Raw genomic sequence first — 21,294 nt, forward strand, 5'->3', positions numbered from 1 at the left:
CAGATTCCACCACCGCTGCCTCGAGTCGGTGACGAAGAGCTGGTGGGAGTCTACAATGCTGAGAAAGACTTTGCATCCACCGCTCGCCGCCAAGAAGACGCCGACCTCTACGATGCATGTGACGACGATTACTGCACCGCAACAATGAAAACAAACAATGATACTAAAACTTGACTATGCGTCCGGGAATGCTCACCTACAACAGCTTCGCCATTCAATTCTAGCGCGTGAAAACAAGCTTTCCTTTTTTCTTTTTTTTTTTTTTTTTTTTGCGAAGGGTGTCTCTGTTGCACGCCAAGTTGTACTTCTTTTTTTTAATTGGGCTTTGCCTCAACGCGTGGCTGTGCAAAGGAGAAGCCGCTAGGCCACCGCCGGGCGGTGACGGACCGGTTCTGCGTCGGCAAGGTAAATCTGCCCACTACGCCCGCGGCCACCACATGGAGGCAGCACACGAATGAGGCGGCAGAGCACCCCTCGAGGCGGTCGTCGGCGCGCGGGGAATAATGACCTCCGAAGACGATGACGACGAATGGTGAAGAAGCCTGCGGAGGAGGGCGCCCGGACCTTGCCCGATCGCACCCAGAGACGTGCGTGACCGGAAACGCACGAGTATGACTCACTGGGGGTCGAAGCTGGAGCGAATGAAAATGAGCGACTGCTGCCCCCGAGGAACGGGGTTAGCAACCGAGTAACGGCTGCGTACACGGAAGCGCAAGGCCGATCGTGAAGGCAGGGAGGATGACACGGGACGGTAGAGCCATAAAACGACTGAACTGAAAACAAATGGATATGTTGAAAATAGGGCACGCACTGGAGCTCTGTACGACGAAGGAGTTTGTTTTTATGGTAAACGGGTGCGATAACACGGACTGACATCTGTCAACCATTTTTGTGCACCTGTTTTTCATGAAACCCTTGAGCTACTAACTTATCTTCACGGAACCCACAAACTACGAAATGATCACTACCGGTTTAAAGCATTTGGGGCCTCATGAACCTTGCACAGACCGCATAACCTACCATCATTTCTTCCATCCGGGTTTTCCCTCTCCCCTACCGGGTCATGAATGCCAGACAATAAAGCCTCTCTTCTCTCTCTTATGATTCCATAGACGTATTCGGCGCTTAATACGTTTGTTTCTGTACTCTTCTCGAACGTTCTTACGAGTGTAATTACGCTTACCATCTTGCGACACTTAATCTACGTGCGTTGTCTATCGCTTACGTTTTGTGACGTGGTGGGGTGACTTTAATGGCGGACAACGATATAACGAAGCTGAGGGGTTTCGTATTTATGTGCATTTATTGAACTGAGAACAGCTTTTTCGTTACAGTGCACGGGTAATATTTGCATTGGTGTCCGTCTTCATTAAAGTGCATGTGGTTTGAGGCGCTACTACCAGCCTTCGCGCGTTTGATCAAAGCGGGATTAGAGCTTAGATCGTAAGTCACAAAAACCTTTTTCCTTGCACCGGCCAGGTGACACGTCGAAAATTCAAGCAATTGTCAGCCTTATAAAGCAGTTCCGCTACAACTCGAAAGTTACACATTCATTAAAAAGTCGAATTGATACATACAGTCTCAAGAAAGAAACCTGGAAAACCATGCCCTTACTACGGTGCTAGTAAGATGTGATGTTACGTTTTAGTCCTCATTTATTTTGTTTCTCTGTAGACAAGCAAGAATCCTTCGTGTAAAAGCTGCGCGTATCAAGTTCTCATGTCCAAAAGGTCGCACCACCACATTTAAACTTCCAGATGTGTCGCACCAGTCATTTTTATTGCACTTGCACGAAATTGTAACTGAAAGCTTACCACTTCCTCTGATCAGTTTGTGATCAGCCCAAGGCCATCTGTGGAAATAAATAAAAACAATAAATAAAACTATCGACCATCAGCCTGGAGCCGTTCGTAAGCGCCGAAACATCCCACAAACACCTCACGTCCTCAGGCAATGACACAAAATCTTGAGCACCACTTAAGACATCCGACTGTTCTGCGCTCATGTGGTCGTCTGAACAAACACGGGCAAATTCACTGTCGCTCTGAGTCTGGACGCGGAGAGTCCACAGGAGGTCCCTTCGGGATGAAGGGGAGCTGCACCCTCACTTCGTTCCCAACCTGGGGTCCAAGGTACCGAGGAGGCTGATGTTCTGGTGCTCCGTTCTAGTACCAGGCTGATAACGCTAAGATCGGTAACATCTAACCACGCCGCCTTCACTCGTAAAACACGACCGTAAGTACCGAAGCGTCCGGCCTCTTCTCGCACATCTCCGTTACACGTCTCGTCCACGCTCTTTCTCATCGGCTGAGCTGTTCCCGAAAACAAGCGCTTGTAGACGAAGAATTACAAACCACGTAATCGACACGTGGCAGCGAACACGTTTCACGAAGTGCTCCGTTGACTGCAACGCCGTGGCGGAGCTTGAGTCGACAAAAGATGAGGGGGAACAAGGGTCCCTTGGGGGCCTTCCTGTTCGATGGAATGTTTCTGTGCCGTTTTCTGTCCAGCCCTAATCAGGACTTGTGGGACATGACGCTGTCAATCCAGGCGCGGTAGGCCGAGGTGCGCATGTAGACACCGGGCATGTTGGGCTCGGCGCATCGTATTCCGTGAGATACGGTACCCACGAGCACCCATCGCCCGTCGTCTCGCAGCAGCGTCAGGGGCCCGCCGGAGTCACCCTGCAAAGCCAGACGTGAGAGTCGAGACTTCATTGCACTCCAATCAGATTTCTTTGGGATTTAGAACCTAGTGTGTATTCAAGGTATAATCCTCGATGCATTTTCATCGCAGCTCTTACAAGGCAAGTAGGGGTAATACAACAGAGCGCTTCGGTCACTGAAGTCACTGAAGATCGGCCTGATGGTTATTGAAATGTGGCGCTGGCCCGAGTAATAATATAACTCATTAATTAGGGATGACCACGCAGGGGGCTTCAACGCAGTAAAGTTTATTTGATTACAATTATTGGTTCTCTGAAGTTGAATGAGTGACTGCAACTGTTTGATTAAACGCTTTATCAAGCCTTGGTCAACCGCCTTCACGGCAAATGACGTTGAAAGACGAGAACGCAAAGCCGTAATGCCTCCTCCTCTCTCTTCATCCTACTCCTCGCGCCCGTCCAGTCCCATCTCCGTCCCCTATCTCCCTCCGTCGCAATCTCCTCCTCCCTTCACCAGACGTGACTCATGTTGAATTCCAATGGCAGATCCGGAGCGGTCACCGTGCTCCACCGCGCAGCGCGCCGCCTCCGCGAAGAGCAGGTACTCCGAAGCTGCCTTTGGAACGCAGGCGGTCCCGCCTGAGCAAAGTGCCGAACCCTGACGGGAACAGGAAATCCCCAGCGTAATTTGCGTCGCGCCTTCCCGAAATCGTCTGGTTCCCGCGGGCGCATTCATCTCGCGCTGCGCGGCTGGAGTAGGCAGCGAACTGAGAGAAGGCGAGCACTGGCTGGAAGCGCAGACGGCGGCGACGCTGGCGACGTCACGCGGCAAAGGTAAGCGCCCTAGTGACTCCGGCTGACTCCGCCGATTTCGGCGGAGCAACTTTTCTTGCTTCACGGAGCGATCTCGGCTGCGACGGCGCTCCCGATCTGCCATTGGAACGCGTCTGCTCCAGACAGAGCAGAAAAGTTGCTCCGAAAGTGCTCCGGATCTGCCATTGGAATTCAACCTCAATCTCACCTTTTTCCTGTCTTCCCCTTCGTTCCAGTGCTCGCCTTCCTTTACTTTCCACCCCCTTCCCCACTCCTGTTCCCCTCTCACTCCTTGAATTACTCTTCTCCTGTCTCCGTCACCCACTCCCGAACACCCCCTTATTCCTACCTTACCATCCTTCGTCTACGTTTCCTCCCCTCAGGTCCTTCCCTTTTACTTCGCGTGCTCTACTCTGTTGATCCTCTCCCTTTGAAGCTTTTATATTTTCCATTTAATTTCTTCTGCCTTTATTTCACGGTTCCTCTACCACTGCTCCTATCCCCGATCCCTCCGCTTCTCTATCTTTTTTTTAATTCTCCTAACTACAGCCCATTCTACTTCCGCTCCCTCCTCTCCTCCCGCTAATACTCCCTATTCCAGTCGTACTGCCTCCCTCCATTTCACCGTTCCCGTCCATCTTCTCCCATCTCCATTCGCAAGATCTTCTCCCCCCCCTCTATTTCCCCCGCTCTCCATCACGCTCGTCCCTTTTCCCCTTACTCTCCCCTAGCCACCAACAGACCTTTTTTCCAGTAGCGATCTGCTCATACGCGGGCTGTAGATCCGCCATTCTTCGGAGTCGCGGAAATAAACAATAGGGGGCCCCCTCAGCTTGCCGCTTGGGGAACTGGAACGGCTATGCCTCCTACGGACGCACCTTTCTATTTCCTCTTTTCGGGCAGCTCGCAGTGAGTTTGTATGCACGTGCACACAAAAAAGGCTTTCCAAGGAAAAGGGCAAAAATGTTTGAGGCTGGCCACGCTGCGAGCACTTGGCTGCCAGTGAGGCAGCAACGAAAATGAAGAAAAAGGGATGATTCGGCCACTGCTGATTAGTCACGCGAACGTGCGCCTACTACCGTGACGTTCATGTGAAAGGCAGGGGTGACAAGTGGGTCCGGGAAAAAAAGGGAAAGAAATTAATGTTCCCTACAAAAATAAAAACAACCTAAACAAAAACGGGAACAACCCTGCACCAGCTAGGCTATAGCAGGTAAATTCCCATCAGAAAACTAAAAGAACAGGAAGCCGAGGCTCCAAAACCTTTTGGAAGAAAAGCCAATGGGTTACAAAAAAAGAAAGAAAAATAGAGGCTTTTGCTTTGCTCGGCGGGAAAACAACACAACGGATCACCCGCACGGAGGTACTGCAGGACCAGGATATTTCTTGCACGGGTTCCCCGAAAGCCAATAATTTTGGGGCGTGCCTGACTGCCAGTTTAGTTTCGCCATGGCGGCCGCTAGGAGGACCATTACTGGAAAAAGGTCCATTCCCAGTAACCCACAATGAGCAGCCCCACCAGAACATTTCTGTCTGACTCAAGTGACAGACAGACAGACAGACAGACAGACACTGAAATTTTCACGCTAGGGGAGCCAAAGATAGACGATCGTCTTCGAAAGCAATCATTGCACCTCGCTGCCGTTCGGTTACCTCGCAGGAGTCTCTGTTGCCCCTGTCGTAGCCCGCGCAGACAAAGTTCTCCCTGATGGCCTTCACGTGTCCGGCCAGCATGAACATCTGCTGGCATTTGTTGTTGCTCAGAATCGGAACCTGCACGTACTGCAGGACGTTCGGCACCGAGCCACCTGCGTTGGGACGAAAGGGCGGGTACCGGTGAGGGCGCATCCCTCCGAGCAACTGGCTCTGTGCAAGCAGGCGAAAACAGGGGCTGATGACATTATACGAAGCAATTCTGCGGGTCTGTTCCGGCCCTCGTTTGAAAATGAATGGTACACAAGAAATCTAGAGACAGGACACACAATTAATTGTGTTTACAGTAGTTGCTTCACCTGCCCACTCTTAGGCTTTCCCGCCTTCCCACAATTTCCGGGGTCGACGATGTGAAATTCATACTGACTTCAAAAAAAAAAAAAATTACATACCCCGCTTTTTTACAGAAACTCGGAGACAATCTTTTCAGGAATGACAGTCTTAAACAGAAACTAGCTTTGGAAGCGTGTCAGGAGCGTTTCGCTGCAGCCCTTCGTCCTCAAAACCTGAAGCTTCAGTTGCACAGCCTCCGCCAGCAGCAAGGACGCAGGGAATGTCTTAGGCACACGCGTAAATGAAAACAAGCAAGACGCACTTGTGCACGCCGAGTGACCCTAATGGACCAAATCGGGCATGCCTGCGCTCCTAAAACAAAACTCACTTCAGATCGGGCCACAATTTTTGTTCAACTGTGGACTCCCGTTAACACGAAGTCCACGGATACCGCGAAAAACTTCGGATTAATCGAACTTACAATTAAACAAAAGACACAACGACTACATCGCTGTCTCCCTTATTGATTTCCCCCCAAGTCGAGCGTGCGATACGCGTTGCCTTCGTTCTTGAGACTTGGCTCTAAATTCGAAGCCTGAAACGTCCGCCACACAAACCGCTTGTTCACACGGCGCTTTGCACGCACAAAAAAGTTGAGAACCCCAAAAGAGAAATGCATACGCTGGCGCGAGTGAACTGGAATGCCGCGTTGTCAACTGCGCGCTGTCTCAGTTGCGATGGCGCCGACATCAGTGCAGAACACGGCGCTGTTCTTGCGCTTGAAAATTTTAAATTCTATCAACAAGGGACGGTCAGCTCGATGCTTTTAGAGCTAAACAGCCCTTTGGCGGCCGTCTCAGGGCTGAGCCACGTTGTCGGCGTAACCGAGTAAACGGTGGCAAGACCGACGAGTGAACTAAAAAGGGAACGATGAAAGAAAGCAAAGGAGGAGAGTGTCGCAAAATTGGGAGGGGAGAGTGGTTTGTCCTGGCGTGCCTGGCGGCGCGAGTCAGCGCTCTCCGAAAGTGTGCGGGGAGGGGGGGGGGGGGGGGGGGGGGGGAGGGAAGGGGGCAGCATGCTGTGCGCGCACGAGGCGCTCGACGGCCCGACGCTTCGCGAAAGCGTGAGGGGGGGCGTGCGCATGACTATGATGTGCGTTCGGTTAAGACGCAGTTCGCGGTCCCTTATTCCTGAGACGCACTTCGCGCAGCCGAGGCAGGGGCTCATCATCGCTGCCGTCGAGAGAACCAACGAGTGAGTGCTGCCTCAGCGCATTGCTGCTGCGCCCAAATATCGCATTATCGTAATCGCCAGCCATTTTTTTATGCGAAATAACGTTCACTTAACCGATTAGCTGGCTTTTAGCTTCGAATAATTGAGCAATTTCTACAATTGGATTACAAGTAAAATTGCCTGGACCAGCACATCTCTTCCAGTTACCCGAAAACTCCAATTAAACGACTTGTAATTATCGAAAGTCGAATGTGCTGCCATTCATTTATATATTGGTGGCAAAAATTTATTTTTACCTGAAGTTAAGTTCGGTGCAACAGCGTATCGTGCAAAGACGTTCACCTGCACGTATTTAAAATGTGAAGGGAGGGTGCTAAATAGGGGGGAACTTGTTATATTCCTGACCATCGCTACTTCGCGGGTTAGTTAGGGCGAAATTATAGTCAAACTTAACGTAGGGCACATGGATGGTTATAACGTGCGCGGTAGGCACCGCACACTCTTGACGGATGGCGACCGTGTGTGCGCTCGTACCGTGCGACAGCTTTCCCCATCCGGTGACGTAGGAGGTGCGGCCCGTGAAGTCCTCGTTCCTGGCGGGCAGGCAGATGGGCACGATGTGTGGCTGGAAGACGACCGGCCGTTCGAGCTCGAGCAGCGCCAGGTCGTTCTCGAAGGTTGCCGGGTTGTAGTGCCGGTGCACGATCATCCGCCGCACGGGGATCGAGATCGGCTTGAGGCGCTCGAAGTCACCCGACAAATCGTGCTCGCCCAAGATCACCAGCAGCGACGACAGGAATCTGCTTGGGGGGCGACAGGCACGGCATGGGTACAACAGGCCTTTGTAGGCGATAAGCAAAGTGGCATATACACTCAATCTCACAAGATGGTTGCACTACGGTGAAAGCTACGAAGTTTCCTGCGCAGCGTCATATAGGGTTCTTACTGGGCTAGAAGAACTTGTTGCTGCGCGCGTTGGGTACCGTCTAAGGACATGGTGAGTAGCACAAAAAATTGACACGGACAGTTGCTACGCTTTCAACAGTTCCTCCAATGGAGTCTTTGCTAATAGCAAAGACTGCGTTCTCTCTCTCGTACGTCGTTTATTTGCGCTACTTATGCTCTTATTACTCGTTCGGTTCCTTGATTCCAACAATACACGAGGCATTGATGTTCATAATGATATTTAAGATCCAACAGGAGGCCATAATTTTTGTATTTTTTTTTTACTTTGCAAAACTAAATCCAAAGAGCTTAAATCATCCAACATTAGGCCTAGGCACTTTATTCCTTCGCGAAGAGCAAAAAAAAAAATCGATTGCAATACTTAGAAGACAGAAAGCGCGAAACAACCAAAATTAACGCCTTCAGGTGGGTCAATAAATTACATAGAAAACGATGCCTTGTGTAGTGATGGAATCACAGGACAGAACGGGCAGTGAGAGCAATACATGGCACTGCGCAGGCGCACCGATGCTGCCCGCTTCGTAGCTTTCTCCGTACGGAAACCAGCTTGTGAAATGGGGCATAGTAAGTCGTTTTGAGCAGCGCCTTAGTGTGCGCGTTGGTAGCATGTGTTCACTTTTTATTCGTTTTGCCGGGTTATCCCAGCATCCGTGTCTGTATGCATGACATGCTTAGTCTTTCCCGGCGTCTTTCAATGTGCCAGAAATCAAACCGGCCCTTATGGGTGCTCTAACCAAATTTTCTATGACTGGTTGAACCCCGGGTTGATTGATTCATTCGATTCATTAACTACACCATTAAATAATCGCTCCGTTAATTGATTTAATTCAATTGATTAAATAATTACACCATTAAAATTGTCGCTTCATTAATTTATTTCATTCAATTGATTCATTAATTACACCATTAAAATTATCGCAATCATCATCGGTATAACGAATGCACGAGCTTGAAGCTGTTTGATCTTAACTTGGAGTTTACCAATTGTCATGATTGCATGTCACGGAAATATGCGGCAAATTTAGCAGTACCATCTAATAACCCTTCGGTTATCACATAATATTCAGTACTTCTGTCTATGTGTGCAATAACTTAAATGCCCCAAGGTACTGTAGAACTTTACATCTGCGTGGCAGGTTACGCGTAAGGGATAAGGAAGAGATGGGCTCCAACACCATCACGCCCCCTAAAGGTCGAAATAACGTATTAGCTATACAGGATGCGGAAGAAGCTCGCAAGGCCGAGCAATCACGCGTCTACTCCGGAAACGTCGACGTGTTTCTTACCCTGGTTGGCAGTGCGCCGCGGTTAAGGCGTACTTGTCGCTTATCAAGACCCCACCGCATTTGTTCTTGATGAAGAGCCCGAGCCACGTAGCCTCTTTCACAAGCACCTATAAAGAATGATGCATCGAAGTCATCAACCCGAGATGCGTATCGATTGACCTATATTTGCACACATAGCGCTCACTAAAAGGAAAACATAAATAAGGAAACACGAGGGCTCGCAGTTATTGCGAAACGTACTTGCCACGGCCACTCGCCGAAGAACGAGTTCCTGCCGCCGACGATCCGGCCCTGGGGACGTAGCGGCCTCACTCCGCAATCTTTATGGGTGAAGAAAAAAGATAAAAAAATGCAAGGTGCGCCCAGGCTCATGCAAAAAAACTAGCAGTGGCTTAGCTCGACTATGCCAGGATATACGTAGCGTGAGCTAAGGTTCAGCTGGTTATTCTTAGGTTTCCTGGCTGTCTAGGATTAGCTGATTATCATGCTTACTGCTGCTAACACGATTTCCAATCCAATGCAATCCAATCCAATTTAATCCAATTCAATCCAGTCGCGGCGGCGGCGGCTCCGGCGCGCCAGCTGTGCGCCGTGGGACGTCACTGCTCCTCGCTCATGCGCAGCACGGCTCTCCAGAAGCCATGCGAAATTGCTCAACCTTGGCCAGTGTAGCTCACACTACAAAACAGATATCGTTTCGGAAATCTATACAACAATGAAAAAAGTTAGCCTCTTTGTGCAGACGAGTAAACGTGCAATCATTCCGCCGCGTCGTAGCATCTGCCGTACCCTGGTAAAGCGAAGAGATGGGGTGGCGAACACGCCTGTTAGTGTTCTTGTGCGAATTAAATTTTCCGCCAACCACCGAAGGTGATTGCAGCTGATAGCTCGATTTACGTGTCTGGATTACGGCGACACATGAAAGCAGCTCGGCAGGCACCGAATTCGGGGACACGAAAACGTAATTTGTGGGAAACTAAACAATATTATACACAAAATACAGCGTTCAAAGGGATCTCTCGTTGCAAAGCCTTACGTGTACGGTAGTCCCAGTGAAGATTGCTCGTCTCTGTGGGGGCAACGGTGTCATTTGCGACGGGCTGTCTCGTCGGCTTCAAGCTCGTTGTTGATGAGCCGAACGGGGAAGTGCTTGGCGCGGGTGGAATTTTAGACAGTGGCTTGGGGGTGCTTTTCTTTGTCGGGGTCTTGCTTGGCAGCGGCATCTTTGTGGGCTTTGCGGGGCGCGCAGGCATCGACAGTACGGGCTTCATGGGCTTCGGGGTGCTTTTGGGTTTCGTCGCGGCTGTCATTGGTATCGTCGTTTTCACCGGGATTGGGCGGCCCACCGTGGGCCTCTTTGTGCGTATGGGAAGCTTGTAGGTCGTTTGGGTCGTCTCCGTCGTCAAATGGCTTTGACCGCTGGTGACCGGCCTGGTAGAAGCGCTGGGAAGAGCCGTACTTGGAAATGGCCTCATTGTGGTCTTTGCCCTCAGGGGAAGCTTCGAGACGGTCGAGGGCCACAGTGTCGCTTTTGAGGGGTAAGTCAAGTGGTTTATGTCATTGGAAATTGTCGTGGGGGCCGGCGGAGGGCGCGTCTTAGCAGGACCGGGCTTCGAGATCTTCGTCGATGGCCAGGGCTTTGCTTGGGTCGTGGTCGTTGGCGAACGCGTTTTCAGCTTCTTCGTTGTTGTTGACGGTCGCGGAGTGGAGAAGGGCTCCGTTGAAGACGAGATGAGCGTTGATCCAACGTGAGAAACGGTCACGTCTGAGACCTCTCCGACGGCCGGGTTCCCGGTAGTGACGGCGTACACGTGTTCCGTCACAGTGGGACGATCTTCAACGTCGAAGTCCAATGTGTACTCGACTAGGTTTGCCGTGGATGGTGGCTTACTTGTGCTCGTCTCAGTCAGATCAACAAACGCTGGTTGGCTCACTGTGTGGCTAGTCTCACTTTCTGTAGATGAAACGTGACTGACTGTGTTCTCGTACTTAGGAGTCTTCACTTCAATGTCGAGGTCTGAGAGATCGTTTAGGGTTGACGGAGGCAGTCTACTGACAGCGAGAGACGTGTAGCCTTCCGTACCATACGTCGTGTAGCTTCCGGTATTAGACGATACTGTCTGCGACGATGCGTGAAACGGCGGATTTGAATACCACGAAGAGTCGTACTTTTGCGCCGGGGTACTCCAAGGCGCCGTCGGAGGCCTGTGCGTCTGCGTCGGCGTAGATTGCAACCAAAGTGAAGTCGGGCGTTCGTACTTTTGTGCTGTCGTTAGTTGAGGTGATGTTTGCGCGGCTGAAGATTCGTTCTTCATCGTTGTCGTAGTTGGAGGAGTTGTATGCTGGGACGAGGGTTGGTGGCTTTGCTGTGCCGTAGTGGTCGTGCCCGGCTGGCTCGTCATTGTTTTTTTCACCGGCGTCGTGCTGGCCACAGTCGGTCGCATCTTCATCGCCATCGTGATTGGCCGAATGAAGGGCCTCGCTATCAGGGAGCCAAGCATCCCAATCGGCGTGCTTGCCAGGGCAGTGTGAAGTGACGGCCGCTGACCGTACAGCGCCGTCGAAGGGGCGAATGGAGAAGGCCGCAAAGCGAGCGTTGTTGGCGTGAACACGATGCCGGGTCGTGTGGCCATCCAGGTAGTCACGGCTGGCGCGGCGAAACTCGGTGGCTTGTGGTGATTCGCCAGTGTCGCTGGATGTGGCGGTCGCGTCGGACCTGGGATCACCGGTCTCTTTAGAGTCGTCGGCAACCTCAGCACGGGCCACAGTTTCGTGGGTCTCGAGAACTGCGTCGTGGGCTTAGCGGTCGCGGGTGGAATCGTGGGGGCCTCTGTGGTCGTCGTCGTGCTTGGCGGTAGCCGCGAAGCTTCTGGATGAGTGTCGGTCGGGTAGGCGCTCGTGTCCACGGTGACGACAGTGCTGACCTTTGGCAGCTCTTGCGTCGCGGCGGCACTCGGCTCTGTCCACGAGGCTGTGGTGATGCCCGCTTCGTCGGGAAGCTTGCAGCAGGCCCCCAGCAGGAAACCGTCCATGCAGGCGGACAGCATAGTGCCTTCCTGGCGGATGCACTCCCAGTTGAACATACAGAGACCCGTCTCCCCCTGCACGCCTTCACACGGCCTCCTCCCAATAGTCCATTGCTTCCCTGCGATGGGGAAACGGGTGCACAGGTGAGCCCTTCTTCAAGTAACCACAACTTGTGTGAGCAATGCGCGTAAATTTTAGGAATAATGTCGGTGGATATCTGAAAACTTCACTGTAGGCACGTAAGCGTTTATTTATTAATGGTTTCGGAGAGACAATATTCAGTACAACTGCACGAGCATGAAAAAAAAAAATGCTGCACCAATGTACGAAACAGGACGCACTTATCCACCGTTTTGTCTCTAAGTATGAGAAAAGAATATTGGACGTTAAATTCTAATTTCTTTTGACAAGAGCGCTTACATCGCGCCAATCGCGAGCACTGTCTGCATGCACGTCTCCGTGGTATATCGCCCTGCACCTTCAGTCTAAAGAGTGGGCGTGACATCACACGCATTACCAGTTCGTAGCATATGCGGGCAGTATGCGTGCATCTATACATTAAGTTATACACGTAGCGTGCGCAAACTATCGTGGCAGGCTTCAGTGGAGCAGTGCGCTCATAAAAATAGGGTGACTCACAGGGAGTAGCGGAGGTGTAGTACTTGGCAGTCGCTGATGAGGCCAACGCTGCAGTGCTACAGAGACAGGCACCGGTGATGATTAGCGCTGTCCATCCAATTTCCATCACGTCGCTGGAAAACAGTACAGGGCATTGCTGAAGCCGCGCCGTGACATGCAGCGTGCAATAACACTCACCACGCACCGGTGTCCATCTAGAATCAACGTTTTTCGTGCACATAAGCGAAGTGATCAACGCAACTATCCTACTTTTGTGTGAACTCTGGCTATCTAAGCGTGAAGGACGCTACTAAAGCCAGCATTTTTAGTTCGATTTCTGAATTCAGTCGCCGGGAAGCAAGCATGTCGACTAATATTCCGCGGTTTTAAAATGACGTATCGTGGGGGGATGCCTATGTTACGTTACGGTTTTGCATTCTTGATTTTGCTGTCGGTTAGCATTCCGTATTACTGAAGCAGCACAGTTACATGATCAACTACTGCGCATGCGCAATGCATCCACAACAACCGTTTTTGCACGGCTTTGCTAATCTGCTGCGGTAGCTTATTTTTCCGCGTGTTCCCGTGTTCACGCGTAAAGGCAAGGGAGCTCCCATTCGCATGAGAGGGGGGGGGGGGGGGCTGCTGCTTTGTCATCTCCGTTTGTGCGCATGTCACTCGTTAAGGGTGTTGCGTCGTAATGTCAATTGTGTGCCATTTGGGAACTTTGGGGCCAGCGATAAGCGGCCGCCAAAATGGCTTGCCTGCGCCTCTACCTGCCTACGGCAGCTTGTCTGTTCTTTCTGTCGTAATTTGAATCGTGGTGCACGAAACGATCAACGTAAAATAAATTATTGGGCTTCACTTGCCGGTGCTGGACTTCGGCTATAGGCACGTTGCACCGGACAGAGGCTGCTGTGAGCGAAGCACTTTTCCTACTAAAGTTGTCTGTAGCGCACGCTAGGGCATCGGTAAAGGAGTGGCGATTCTTCGGACCGTTATCACCCACTGCATGCATGTAGCATGCCGTGCCAACGATCTATGGGGTTGACACTGAGACACGCCGTAAAGAAAGACGGCCCTGATGAATGCATCAGTTCCTCCCTGCCATTTGTATTATTTGCAATCTGACTGGTCGGCTACAACATCAACAGCTAACGTAGTTTTGTCTGCACCACTTAAACTGCTCGTTCTTTTCGGCCTTGTTATCACGACGTTACCTTAAATGCCTTTCTTGTGTGGGTGCCGTGCGTGACTCGTCATAATCCCGGCTGTTGGTGTCTCGGACAGGGCGCCGACACTTACGTAATATGAATGCTAGGAACCAAGCCCGTGATCTGCGTGGCATCTTTCCTACAAGAAATGACCCCCCGAACCACGAGGATTTAGAAAACGGCGCTGCTGCTTGAGAGGCAAACAGCAGCGTAACGTGCCTATAAGGCGCGCAGTGACGGAGAGGTGGGCATTAAATAGGACAACGTGGGGCATGATAATGCACCCAGCGGGAGGGGCGCTCGTTATTACTGCTCCGTTGTCGAGTGTGCGGACAGTTTCTGCGACGGATAAGCGGGGCCCACCCCGCAAGTTCGCCAACTAGGCCAAGTGTAGGAGGCGTACAATGAACGAGGAGAGCTGAACGCCAGATACCTAGTGTCGCTTAAAGGGTGTCGTTGTTTCTCAAATCTTGTACGCAGACAATGTTGTACAAAAGTATTTCATAAGTACCCCAAGCGTAACATTCGTATATATGTTGTGAATGACCGTGCCGAACCTGCATCGAAATAGAGACGTCGTTGGGAGGACGACCGAGGCATGTTAGAACGTTTCTGCATACAATATTGCGGCGCTCTCTGATAGAGTTCTTAGTTATTTTTCAGTGCGTGTTGAAGCTATTTCGTATTACATGCGAACATATGAGGCGTTTTTCTTTCGAAATGAGCCAAGTTCACAAAACCGAAACTAAGGCAGTTAAAACTGCAGTGACAAGAAAAACTCGGCTACTTTCCCCAGAAAAGAGGTGGCAAGAAAATAGGTGAGATGACGCCCTGCAAACGTGTATGTACGTAGGTCGTAGTTTGTATCGAAAATGAGCCAGATCCTGGCGTGTTACGGATCAAAATGAGCCAAATCCGTTTGCCCAATGTGCGTTCGCTTTTGGAGTGACTGTTGGACTGTTTTGTGGGGGTTTTCAGAAATCGTCTCGCTTTTCAGAGATAGCTTGTCATAAATTCGGACGGAAATTAACGTATCAGTGAAACATCTGCCCCCAGACGTCGACGACAAAGTGAACGGAAGAAGAAGGGAAAGAAAAGAAACTGATAGATGTGAAACAATTATTTAACTTCGTCTTCCTCTACCCTACGGAGCAACTCTGATTATATTTATTTTTTTACTTGCATCTTTAGCATTTTAGTACTTAACTAAATAGGCCGCTTTCAAGCCATGATACCCCCCCCCCCCCCCCCTCCCCACGTAAGAAGATATGAGCAGCCTTCTTGTGAAGAATATTAGAAATTCATGGCAAGGCAATGAAGAGCTTGCTTACTTCTTGGGGGTTTCAGGCATGCCAAAGAAAATTATCCTGAGGAAGAATTCGAAAAGGGCTGCTAATGCTGCCAAGAGGAGCCACCTGCTCCTCATATATAGTTCTGCTGTTCTTGTAACCATGTTGCATATGTTTAATGCCGTTTCCGCCAAAATGCTATCGTACCATGCTTGAAGGTCAATTGCAATAAAGTTTTCATAAGAATGCCGCATCAACTTGAATGTTTCTATCCAGTACGAGCCAAATACGAACTTATCATCATATTATTGCTCAAAGTCACCGCATATTTCTAATTACTTGTGGCTATAAAATTTCCCTTGCTGACATGTAAAACATATATAATAGCTTTGACGGCGTTGCGTTCATGTCCGGTAACCAACTTTCGCTCTTTAGGCAAATTCGCTTTAGGTGGATTTGGCTAGTTAAAAAAAGAACGCCTGATGTATTGAATCATTCTGAAAGCATTTGTACGCCTTCGTCGCCTCAAATTATGCCGTTCTATCATTGGCGCATAAAATATAAAGGGCCACCATTACGTGCATTGCATTTGATTACCTCTACTCCCCATTATATTAGCTTGGAGTGTGGATTCTGCGTGGCTGCATGGACAAAACGTGCCTGTGCCACGATCTCGGTTTATCACAACTATATACCCTTCGTGAACGTAAAGGTTAAGGCAAAAAAAAAAAGCAAAGGCAACAAATTCGAAAAAAAATTGTTTCTTCAGAATCTCGCCTAATTAGCCCGCACCTTGTTGACGAAAGGGTTTTGATCATGGATTATTGATCGATTATGAGGTTCAAAGGGACTGACAACAGATTTTTGTGGAGTGCACGCCCTCTTGCTCATATAAAAGCCAGCGTTTTATATAGTGGAGTAACCATTAGGAATTCACAAACAAATTGGCGGAAACAATTTTAATTTGGCACTAAACTTCCTCAAGTCTGAACGGTGGCGTCATGTAGTGTCGAAACGTGACACTACAGTACGTGTACCGGACACGTGACTTGCAAACATTGCAGCTACTTAAACATTTTTTTCAATAATTGAAAACCTTTTAGCACAAGTATTTGTATAAATGTAATTATTATCTTCTGCTGCCATTTCAAGGAGCGCCGCAAAGCCTTAATCGCGTACAACAAACAGCTTAGTTTCGGTTTCGGAAACCTGGATTGGCTGTTGACGTCACAACTGTTTACAACGTGAACAAAGAATTTGCAATGCGGGGTGAAAAAAAAATGCTTAAGAAAATAAGAAAGCCTGCAATTCATTATTTTTAGCTCGTAAAAGGTTTTTAAATACCGCTTTTCGTCTCGCATACATACAAAAGTATGTTGCCGTGCTGCTCTACGTCATGGTTGCCAGCATTAGTTTTGGGAGGACACGTACGCCTCGTAGATCTAAAAAATTCGAATTAAAACGTTATAAGGCGCTATCAGCAAAACCGTTTCAGGTTAGGGTGTTGTAAGTGATGCTCTTTAATTTGGGATAGAGAACGTATACTCGACAAAAATCGGTTCTCTGCCCTTTACCTTGCCGACGCTACTCAAGCGATGAGGCGCGCCGTAGTGGAAAGCTCCGGATTAATTTTGGCCACCTGGTGATTTTTAACGTGCGCCGAAATCTCGAACACATGGGCTTTTCGCTTCCATCAGAAAAGCGGCCGCCGCGGTCGGGAATCGAAACTGCATCCTCGTGCTCAGCAGCACGACGTCATAAACACTGAGTCACCGTGATGGGTTGATCGTGGAATATGATGTATACCTAACTACGAGGAAAAATCTGCGTGCGCACGTCGTGGTCATAACTCATCGTCGTCATGACACACTTCGTCCCCTCACTAAATATGCCCAATCCCACTCCTTCCGAGAGTGGTCAACATTCAGGAACGAAACAGGTGATTTGCGTCTTCACGGGATACGCGGGTCATCCCATGCTGTGTTCACAGCAATTCCAAGAATACAAAAATTAACAAGCATTGCTTTTTATTGTTTACGAAGCCTTTGTTGTTTTTTGACGACCAAGGCTGTTGCCCGATAGCCTTGTTTACTGAATTTTGCGTACGCTGAAGAGCAGCAGTGACAAAAAAAAAAGAATGCAACAAAAAGTCTGTGTGGTTTAAGCGCGAACCCTGTTCAAGTTATTCTTCTTTAACAAGAATTAGTTTAGTTGCGAGGGAAACGAATTATTCCCTTGTCATGTTTTCAACCCAACTCCGCAGAAGTTGGTAGGTGGTGACCCGTCCTGAGGTCATCTTTGCGCCCTTCTGTGCCCCTGCCTCCCTGTACGACCTTTGCAACAATGGGCTGGCAGAGCCCCTCTGCAAGGGAAGGAAAGGAGAGGGAAGGAGAAGGAAAAAAAAGGTGTGAGGCAAAACGCACGTTTCTGGGAACGCACCCCCGCCGAATTTACACAAAATAGTAGGAAGCGCACACAGGACTAACCACAAATTGGCCAGGGAGCCCCTGTTCAAAACACTGATTTGTCACGCTCAAACGAAAACGTCCATGGGCCACCTTTTCACTAGCCTTCCCAAACAGGGCGTTTATATTGTCGTTCTTTTTTTTTTTTTGCTTTTTTGAATAGTTTGGTGTGGCGGGGGGCAACAGGGTGAAGCGGGGAGCTTGTTGACGGATTTTGACAAGAGAGAGGGAACAGCGTTTTTCGAACCAAACAGAACGCAAGGAGGGCCAACCGGGCCTGACTGACAGCCGAGGAAAGGAAAGCTGAACGCAGGAGTGCACCAAAAGTCGTCCCTTAGCATCGCAATAATACAGCGTGTTGTTGGGCCTGTTGCTGCATCATTTCAAAGGTTGAAAAAAGTGCGCGTAAAAAGCAAGTTTTTACGTTTTTAGGAAGGGACCGGATGGGCGCAGTACTGTCATCGCCCCCGGTTCTATCTCGGTCTCTTCAGTGATGTTGTCTGTACCCTCTTTATATTGGAAAACGTTTATTCAGAGAAAGGGAGAGGGAAGTGGAGAGGAAAAGTAAGGAGCGGTGGGTGGGCATCATGTACTTTTTTTCTTCTTTGTAATGATGAAAAGTTCGGCGGGTTTTCTGATCAGATGGACGACAAAAACTAGATGTATTTTTTTTTTTTTTGCTGGTAGTTCATTGTCAGCTATGTTTTTCTCCTTTCGTTTTTCAAATTATAACGCCGCATCTATAACGGCGTGCTTTTAGTGCCATACGTAAACTTCTGGACAGTGTTTGTGGATTACAAGTTTGCAGCATTTCACTTCAGTGCATAGTAACGGGGAAAAAAAGTAGAAACACGTCAGCACTGAAAATCGAGGACGATGTAGTGTTTAAACTACCTGTTTAATTTTAAGACCGTCACATACCAGAGTCTGTACGGATAGCATAACGTGTTTAGCCTGTATATTTTGGAATTCGCAATATAATAGCGTCCAAGTCAACGGTGACGGGGAGGGAGGCTATTTTATTTTGTTGTCCACTCAATAAATCCAGTTTTTACGCGGTGCAAGTTTTTATACAATCACTGACAATACCGGCTGCGCTCGGTTTTTTACGCCCGGAAACCCGTTCTGACAGCGAGCTCCTTGTGGCGCTGAGACTACCGGACATCTAAGCGGAGTGACGCTATCTTCATCGCAGGCCTGCGCTTGCCGCTTGAAGGTCACGGTGATCAGATAACGCACAACTCACAAGTTAAAGGGGGAGAAATGGGTCGGACAGAAAACGAACAAACAGAGCGGATGTTTTCTGTGAAACAAGTAATTTGGCTTCCTTTTTCTTGTTGAAAATCGCAATTGCGTTATCAAGGAGCTGACAAAATTCGCGTGATATGTCAGTTTTGCCAAGGGCGGGGTAAACGATCGTCGGGACAAATAGGTCCGATACTAAAATGCCATCGTCTTCAAATTGTAGTTTGAAGTGCGATCGCCTTCAAATTCCGCTTTAGCATTTGCTGATGGTATCCTTTTGTCCTGGAAGGCAGGGATAGCTTAATATGTTCTGGGAAAATCCCATTTGGACGGGGGGGATATTGTTCAGAACTTCCCCGAACCCCTCCCGGGCTGCAATAGAAATGGCGGTGTCCCATACACTGCGATTGAGAATTATTTACGGATAGTGAAGGAATTGAAAGTCAGCACGGACACAGGGGCGTCGGTCAAACGCGGTATAATTTGTTTTCGAATACAGGTAATAGAATCCTAGTCTGAGCCGCTTTTTGACGACTGAGTACATGAAGCACAAATCACCAAGACAATAAAGAAATGACGTTTCGGGAACGCTACGGCTTCTTTGCTCACAATCATACATAAGTAATAAGCCATGGCTGACGGTCGCCCGTCGCAGCGCGAGAACGCATTCGCAAGACACGTACACGCCCACCGTACGCAATACACTTCAGTCAGAAAATTTTTCAAATTTCAATCATTCTGAAATAAATATTAGCCGTGATCGCATCATCGACAGTATTTGCTTTGAAATTTTCACGGCACTATATTTCGCAAAATTTCAGAAAATTTTAGTGAAAGGAGTTGGGGAATGGTAAGTTCGGGAGAGTTTGCAGATATGCACATGTTGAAGACATGACTTCTCAGTCACCGGTATTTCTTTTTTTCGGCAGCCCATTGTGCGACTACATTCGCATCCTTTTAATGCCACTACGCAGGATCTAAACATTCTGTGTCGACGTAGGAGCGATCCCAACACAACATTTTGGTGATGTCGTCTGGTATGGATGCCACGGAATGGGGCTGAACCAGAAATTTAGGATTCCATGAAATTCCTACGCAGTGCCCTAGCCATGCTCACACCGATATTGTTTTCCTACCGTCTCAACGTTTCAGCCGTACCATCGCTCGCATCCATCACGATACTGAGGTTCGTTTCCTAATACGTGCACAAAAACCCGGGTCAGCAAAAACCCCATCATTATGACGACGCACGCCTGAGCTGTGGGCGAACACAGTTCGAGCGACAACCTGCTCCCGTGACTTGGATGGGATCACCACAAAGGACACATTGCTTCCTTTTACATTTTGTTACGAAACAAGAGGCTTGCTTGTTCACAATTATATATCAATAATAAGCCTTCGCTGATTGTCACCCGTCCTAGCACGAGAACGCATTCGCAAGACGTTCGCGGCGATTTCACCGGAGTCACCTGAGTGCTTCCATGGATATCGTGAATTGGCGAATCTACCTCGCGCTCACATGTGGTTATCAGTACGCTGCGTTATACAAGCGCGCGTACGCTCCCCTCCATCACTACAACCCCGTTTCATACACCAACGCGCGTAGATCTGCTATTCTTATGGCGACGTTAGGAGCCGTCAGGTGTATTTTCAGATGTCCTCATTACGGAATCCGTCATGACACAAATACTGGCTTCGAACGCGGGACATGCCAGCACGTGCGGCGAAAAAAAGAATGAAAACTTTGTGAGGGGAGGTAGGGTCCGGAGGCTGTGCTCACCTGGTACCGCGTCCGCGTGGTTCCTTGCGGCGGCTACCATGTCCAGCTCGAGTGGCACCGATGATGACGGGGCGCACGCGCCAGAGAAGCGGGCGGCTTCGACGGCGGCATGATCACGTCGGAAGGAGGCGCGCGACTTCCGCGGGCATTCCAGCTTCTTCTTCTTCTTCTTCCTCCTTCCCGTTACTCGGGCCACCTCGGCGGCTGCAGCACGGGGCCAGCGGGCCACCACGGGCAGCACACGAGAAGGACGGCGCGCGCTGCTCGCCGAGGGCTGCCTTCCTGTTGCACTGATCGAAGAGACCGGTTTCCGGCGCCCCTGCCTGCACAGTCGTGGCGGGCGCAGTGAGCCGTCCGATGCGACCAGGGGACCCGCGGAGACGCGCGGCTGGTGGCAGGGGGGGCCTGACCGGCGAAGGTGCGCCGCCCGCAAGCGGAGGGGCGGTGCGCGGTCACACCTGGCACCGCACTCGTCTCCCGGTATCGGCTGCAGCGGCGGGGTCGGGGCGTTGTAAAGCTCCCGGGCCGCGGAGGATGGATTTTCCGTGATTTTCAAGTACCAGTATTGAAAGTGGAAGGAATGCCTGCAGACGAAGTAACATGCGTGACGAAACGATGCCATTGAAGAATACCACCGGATTAAATTTGTCCGGAGCCTTAAACTATGGTAACCTCATTGCTTAGTTGTGACTTCGGTGCACTAAAGG

At 49.7% G+C, this 21,294-nt stretch overlaps 1 protein-coding gene across 2 annotated transcripts; it reads right to left on the reverse strand.

Moving 5' to 3' along the window:
* Positions 1-1,305: 1,305 nt before the first annotated feature.
* On the reverse strand, positions 1,306-20,851 carry LOC144178587 (uncharacterized). 2 transcript variants are annotated; one of them, XM_077706546.1, is made up of 8 exons: positions 20,588-20,851; positions 12,616-12,728; positions 9,986-12,094; positions 9,190-9,269; positions 8,950-9,056; positions 7,232-7,497; positions 5,132-5,286; positions 1,306-2,684 (listed from the first exon to the last, which is right to left on the reverse strand). In XM_077706546.1, the coding sequence occupies exons 2-8, from the start codon at positions 12,719-12,721 to the stop codon at positions 2,517-2,519; spliced, it is 2,991 nt and encodes a 996-aa protein (XP_077562672.1). In that variant the 5' UTR covers positions 12,722-12,728; positions 20,588-20,851; the 3' UTR covers positions 1,306-2,516. The 2 variants fall into 2 exon arrangements, with proteins under 2 accessions (XP_077562672.1, XP_077562671.1); XM_077706545.1 differs by lacking the exon at positions 20,588-20,851 and adding an exon at positions 12,793-13,177.
* Positions 20,852-21,294: the final 443 nt, after the last annotated feature.

The sequence above is a fragment of the Haemaphysalis longicornis genome, unplaced genomic scaffold, assembly GCF_048455015.1.
Source record: "Haemaphysalis longicornis isolate Haplotype H1 unplaced genomic scaffold, Haemaphysalis longicornis Haplotype H1 scaffold_4, whole genome shotgun sequence".
NCBI lineage: Eukaryota > Metazoa > Arthropoda > Arachnida > Ixodida > Ixodidae > Haemaphysalis > Haemaphysalis longicornis.

Coding starts and splice junctions, on each gene's coding strand:
- LOC144178587 (XM_077706545.1), bottom strand. Junction 9,270..9,985: donor TCACTGGGACTACCGTACAC/GTAAGGCTTTGC, acceptor TCACCCATAAAG/ATTGCGGAGTGAGGCCGCTA. Junction 7,498..8,949: donor GCGGCGCACTGCCAACCAGG/GTAAGAAACACG, acceptor CCCCCCAAGCAG/ATTCCTGTCGTCGCTGCTGG.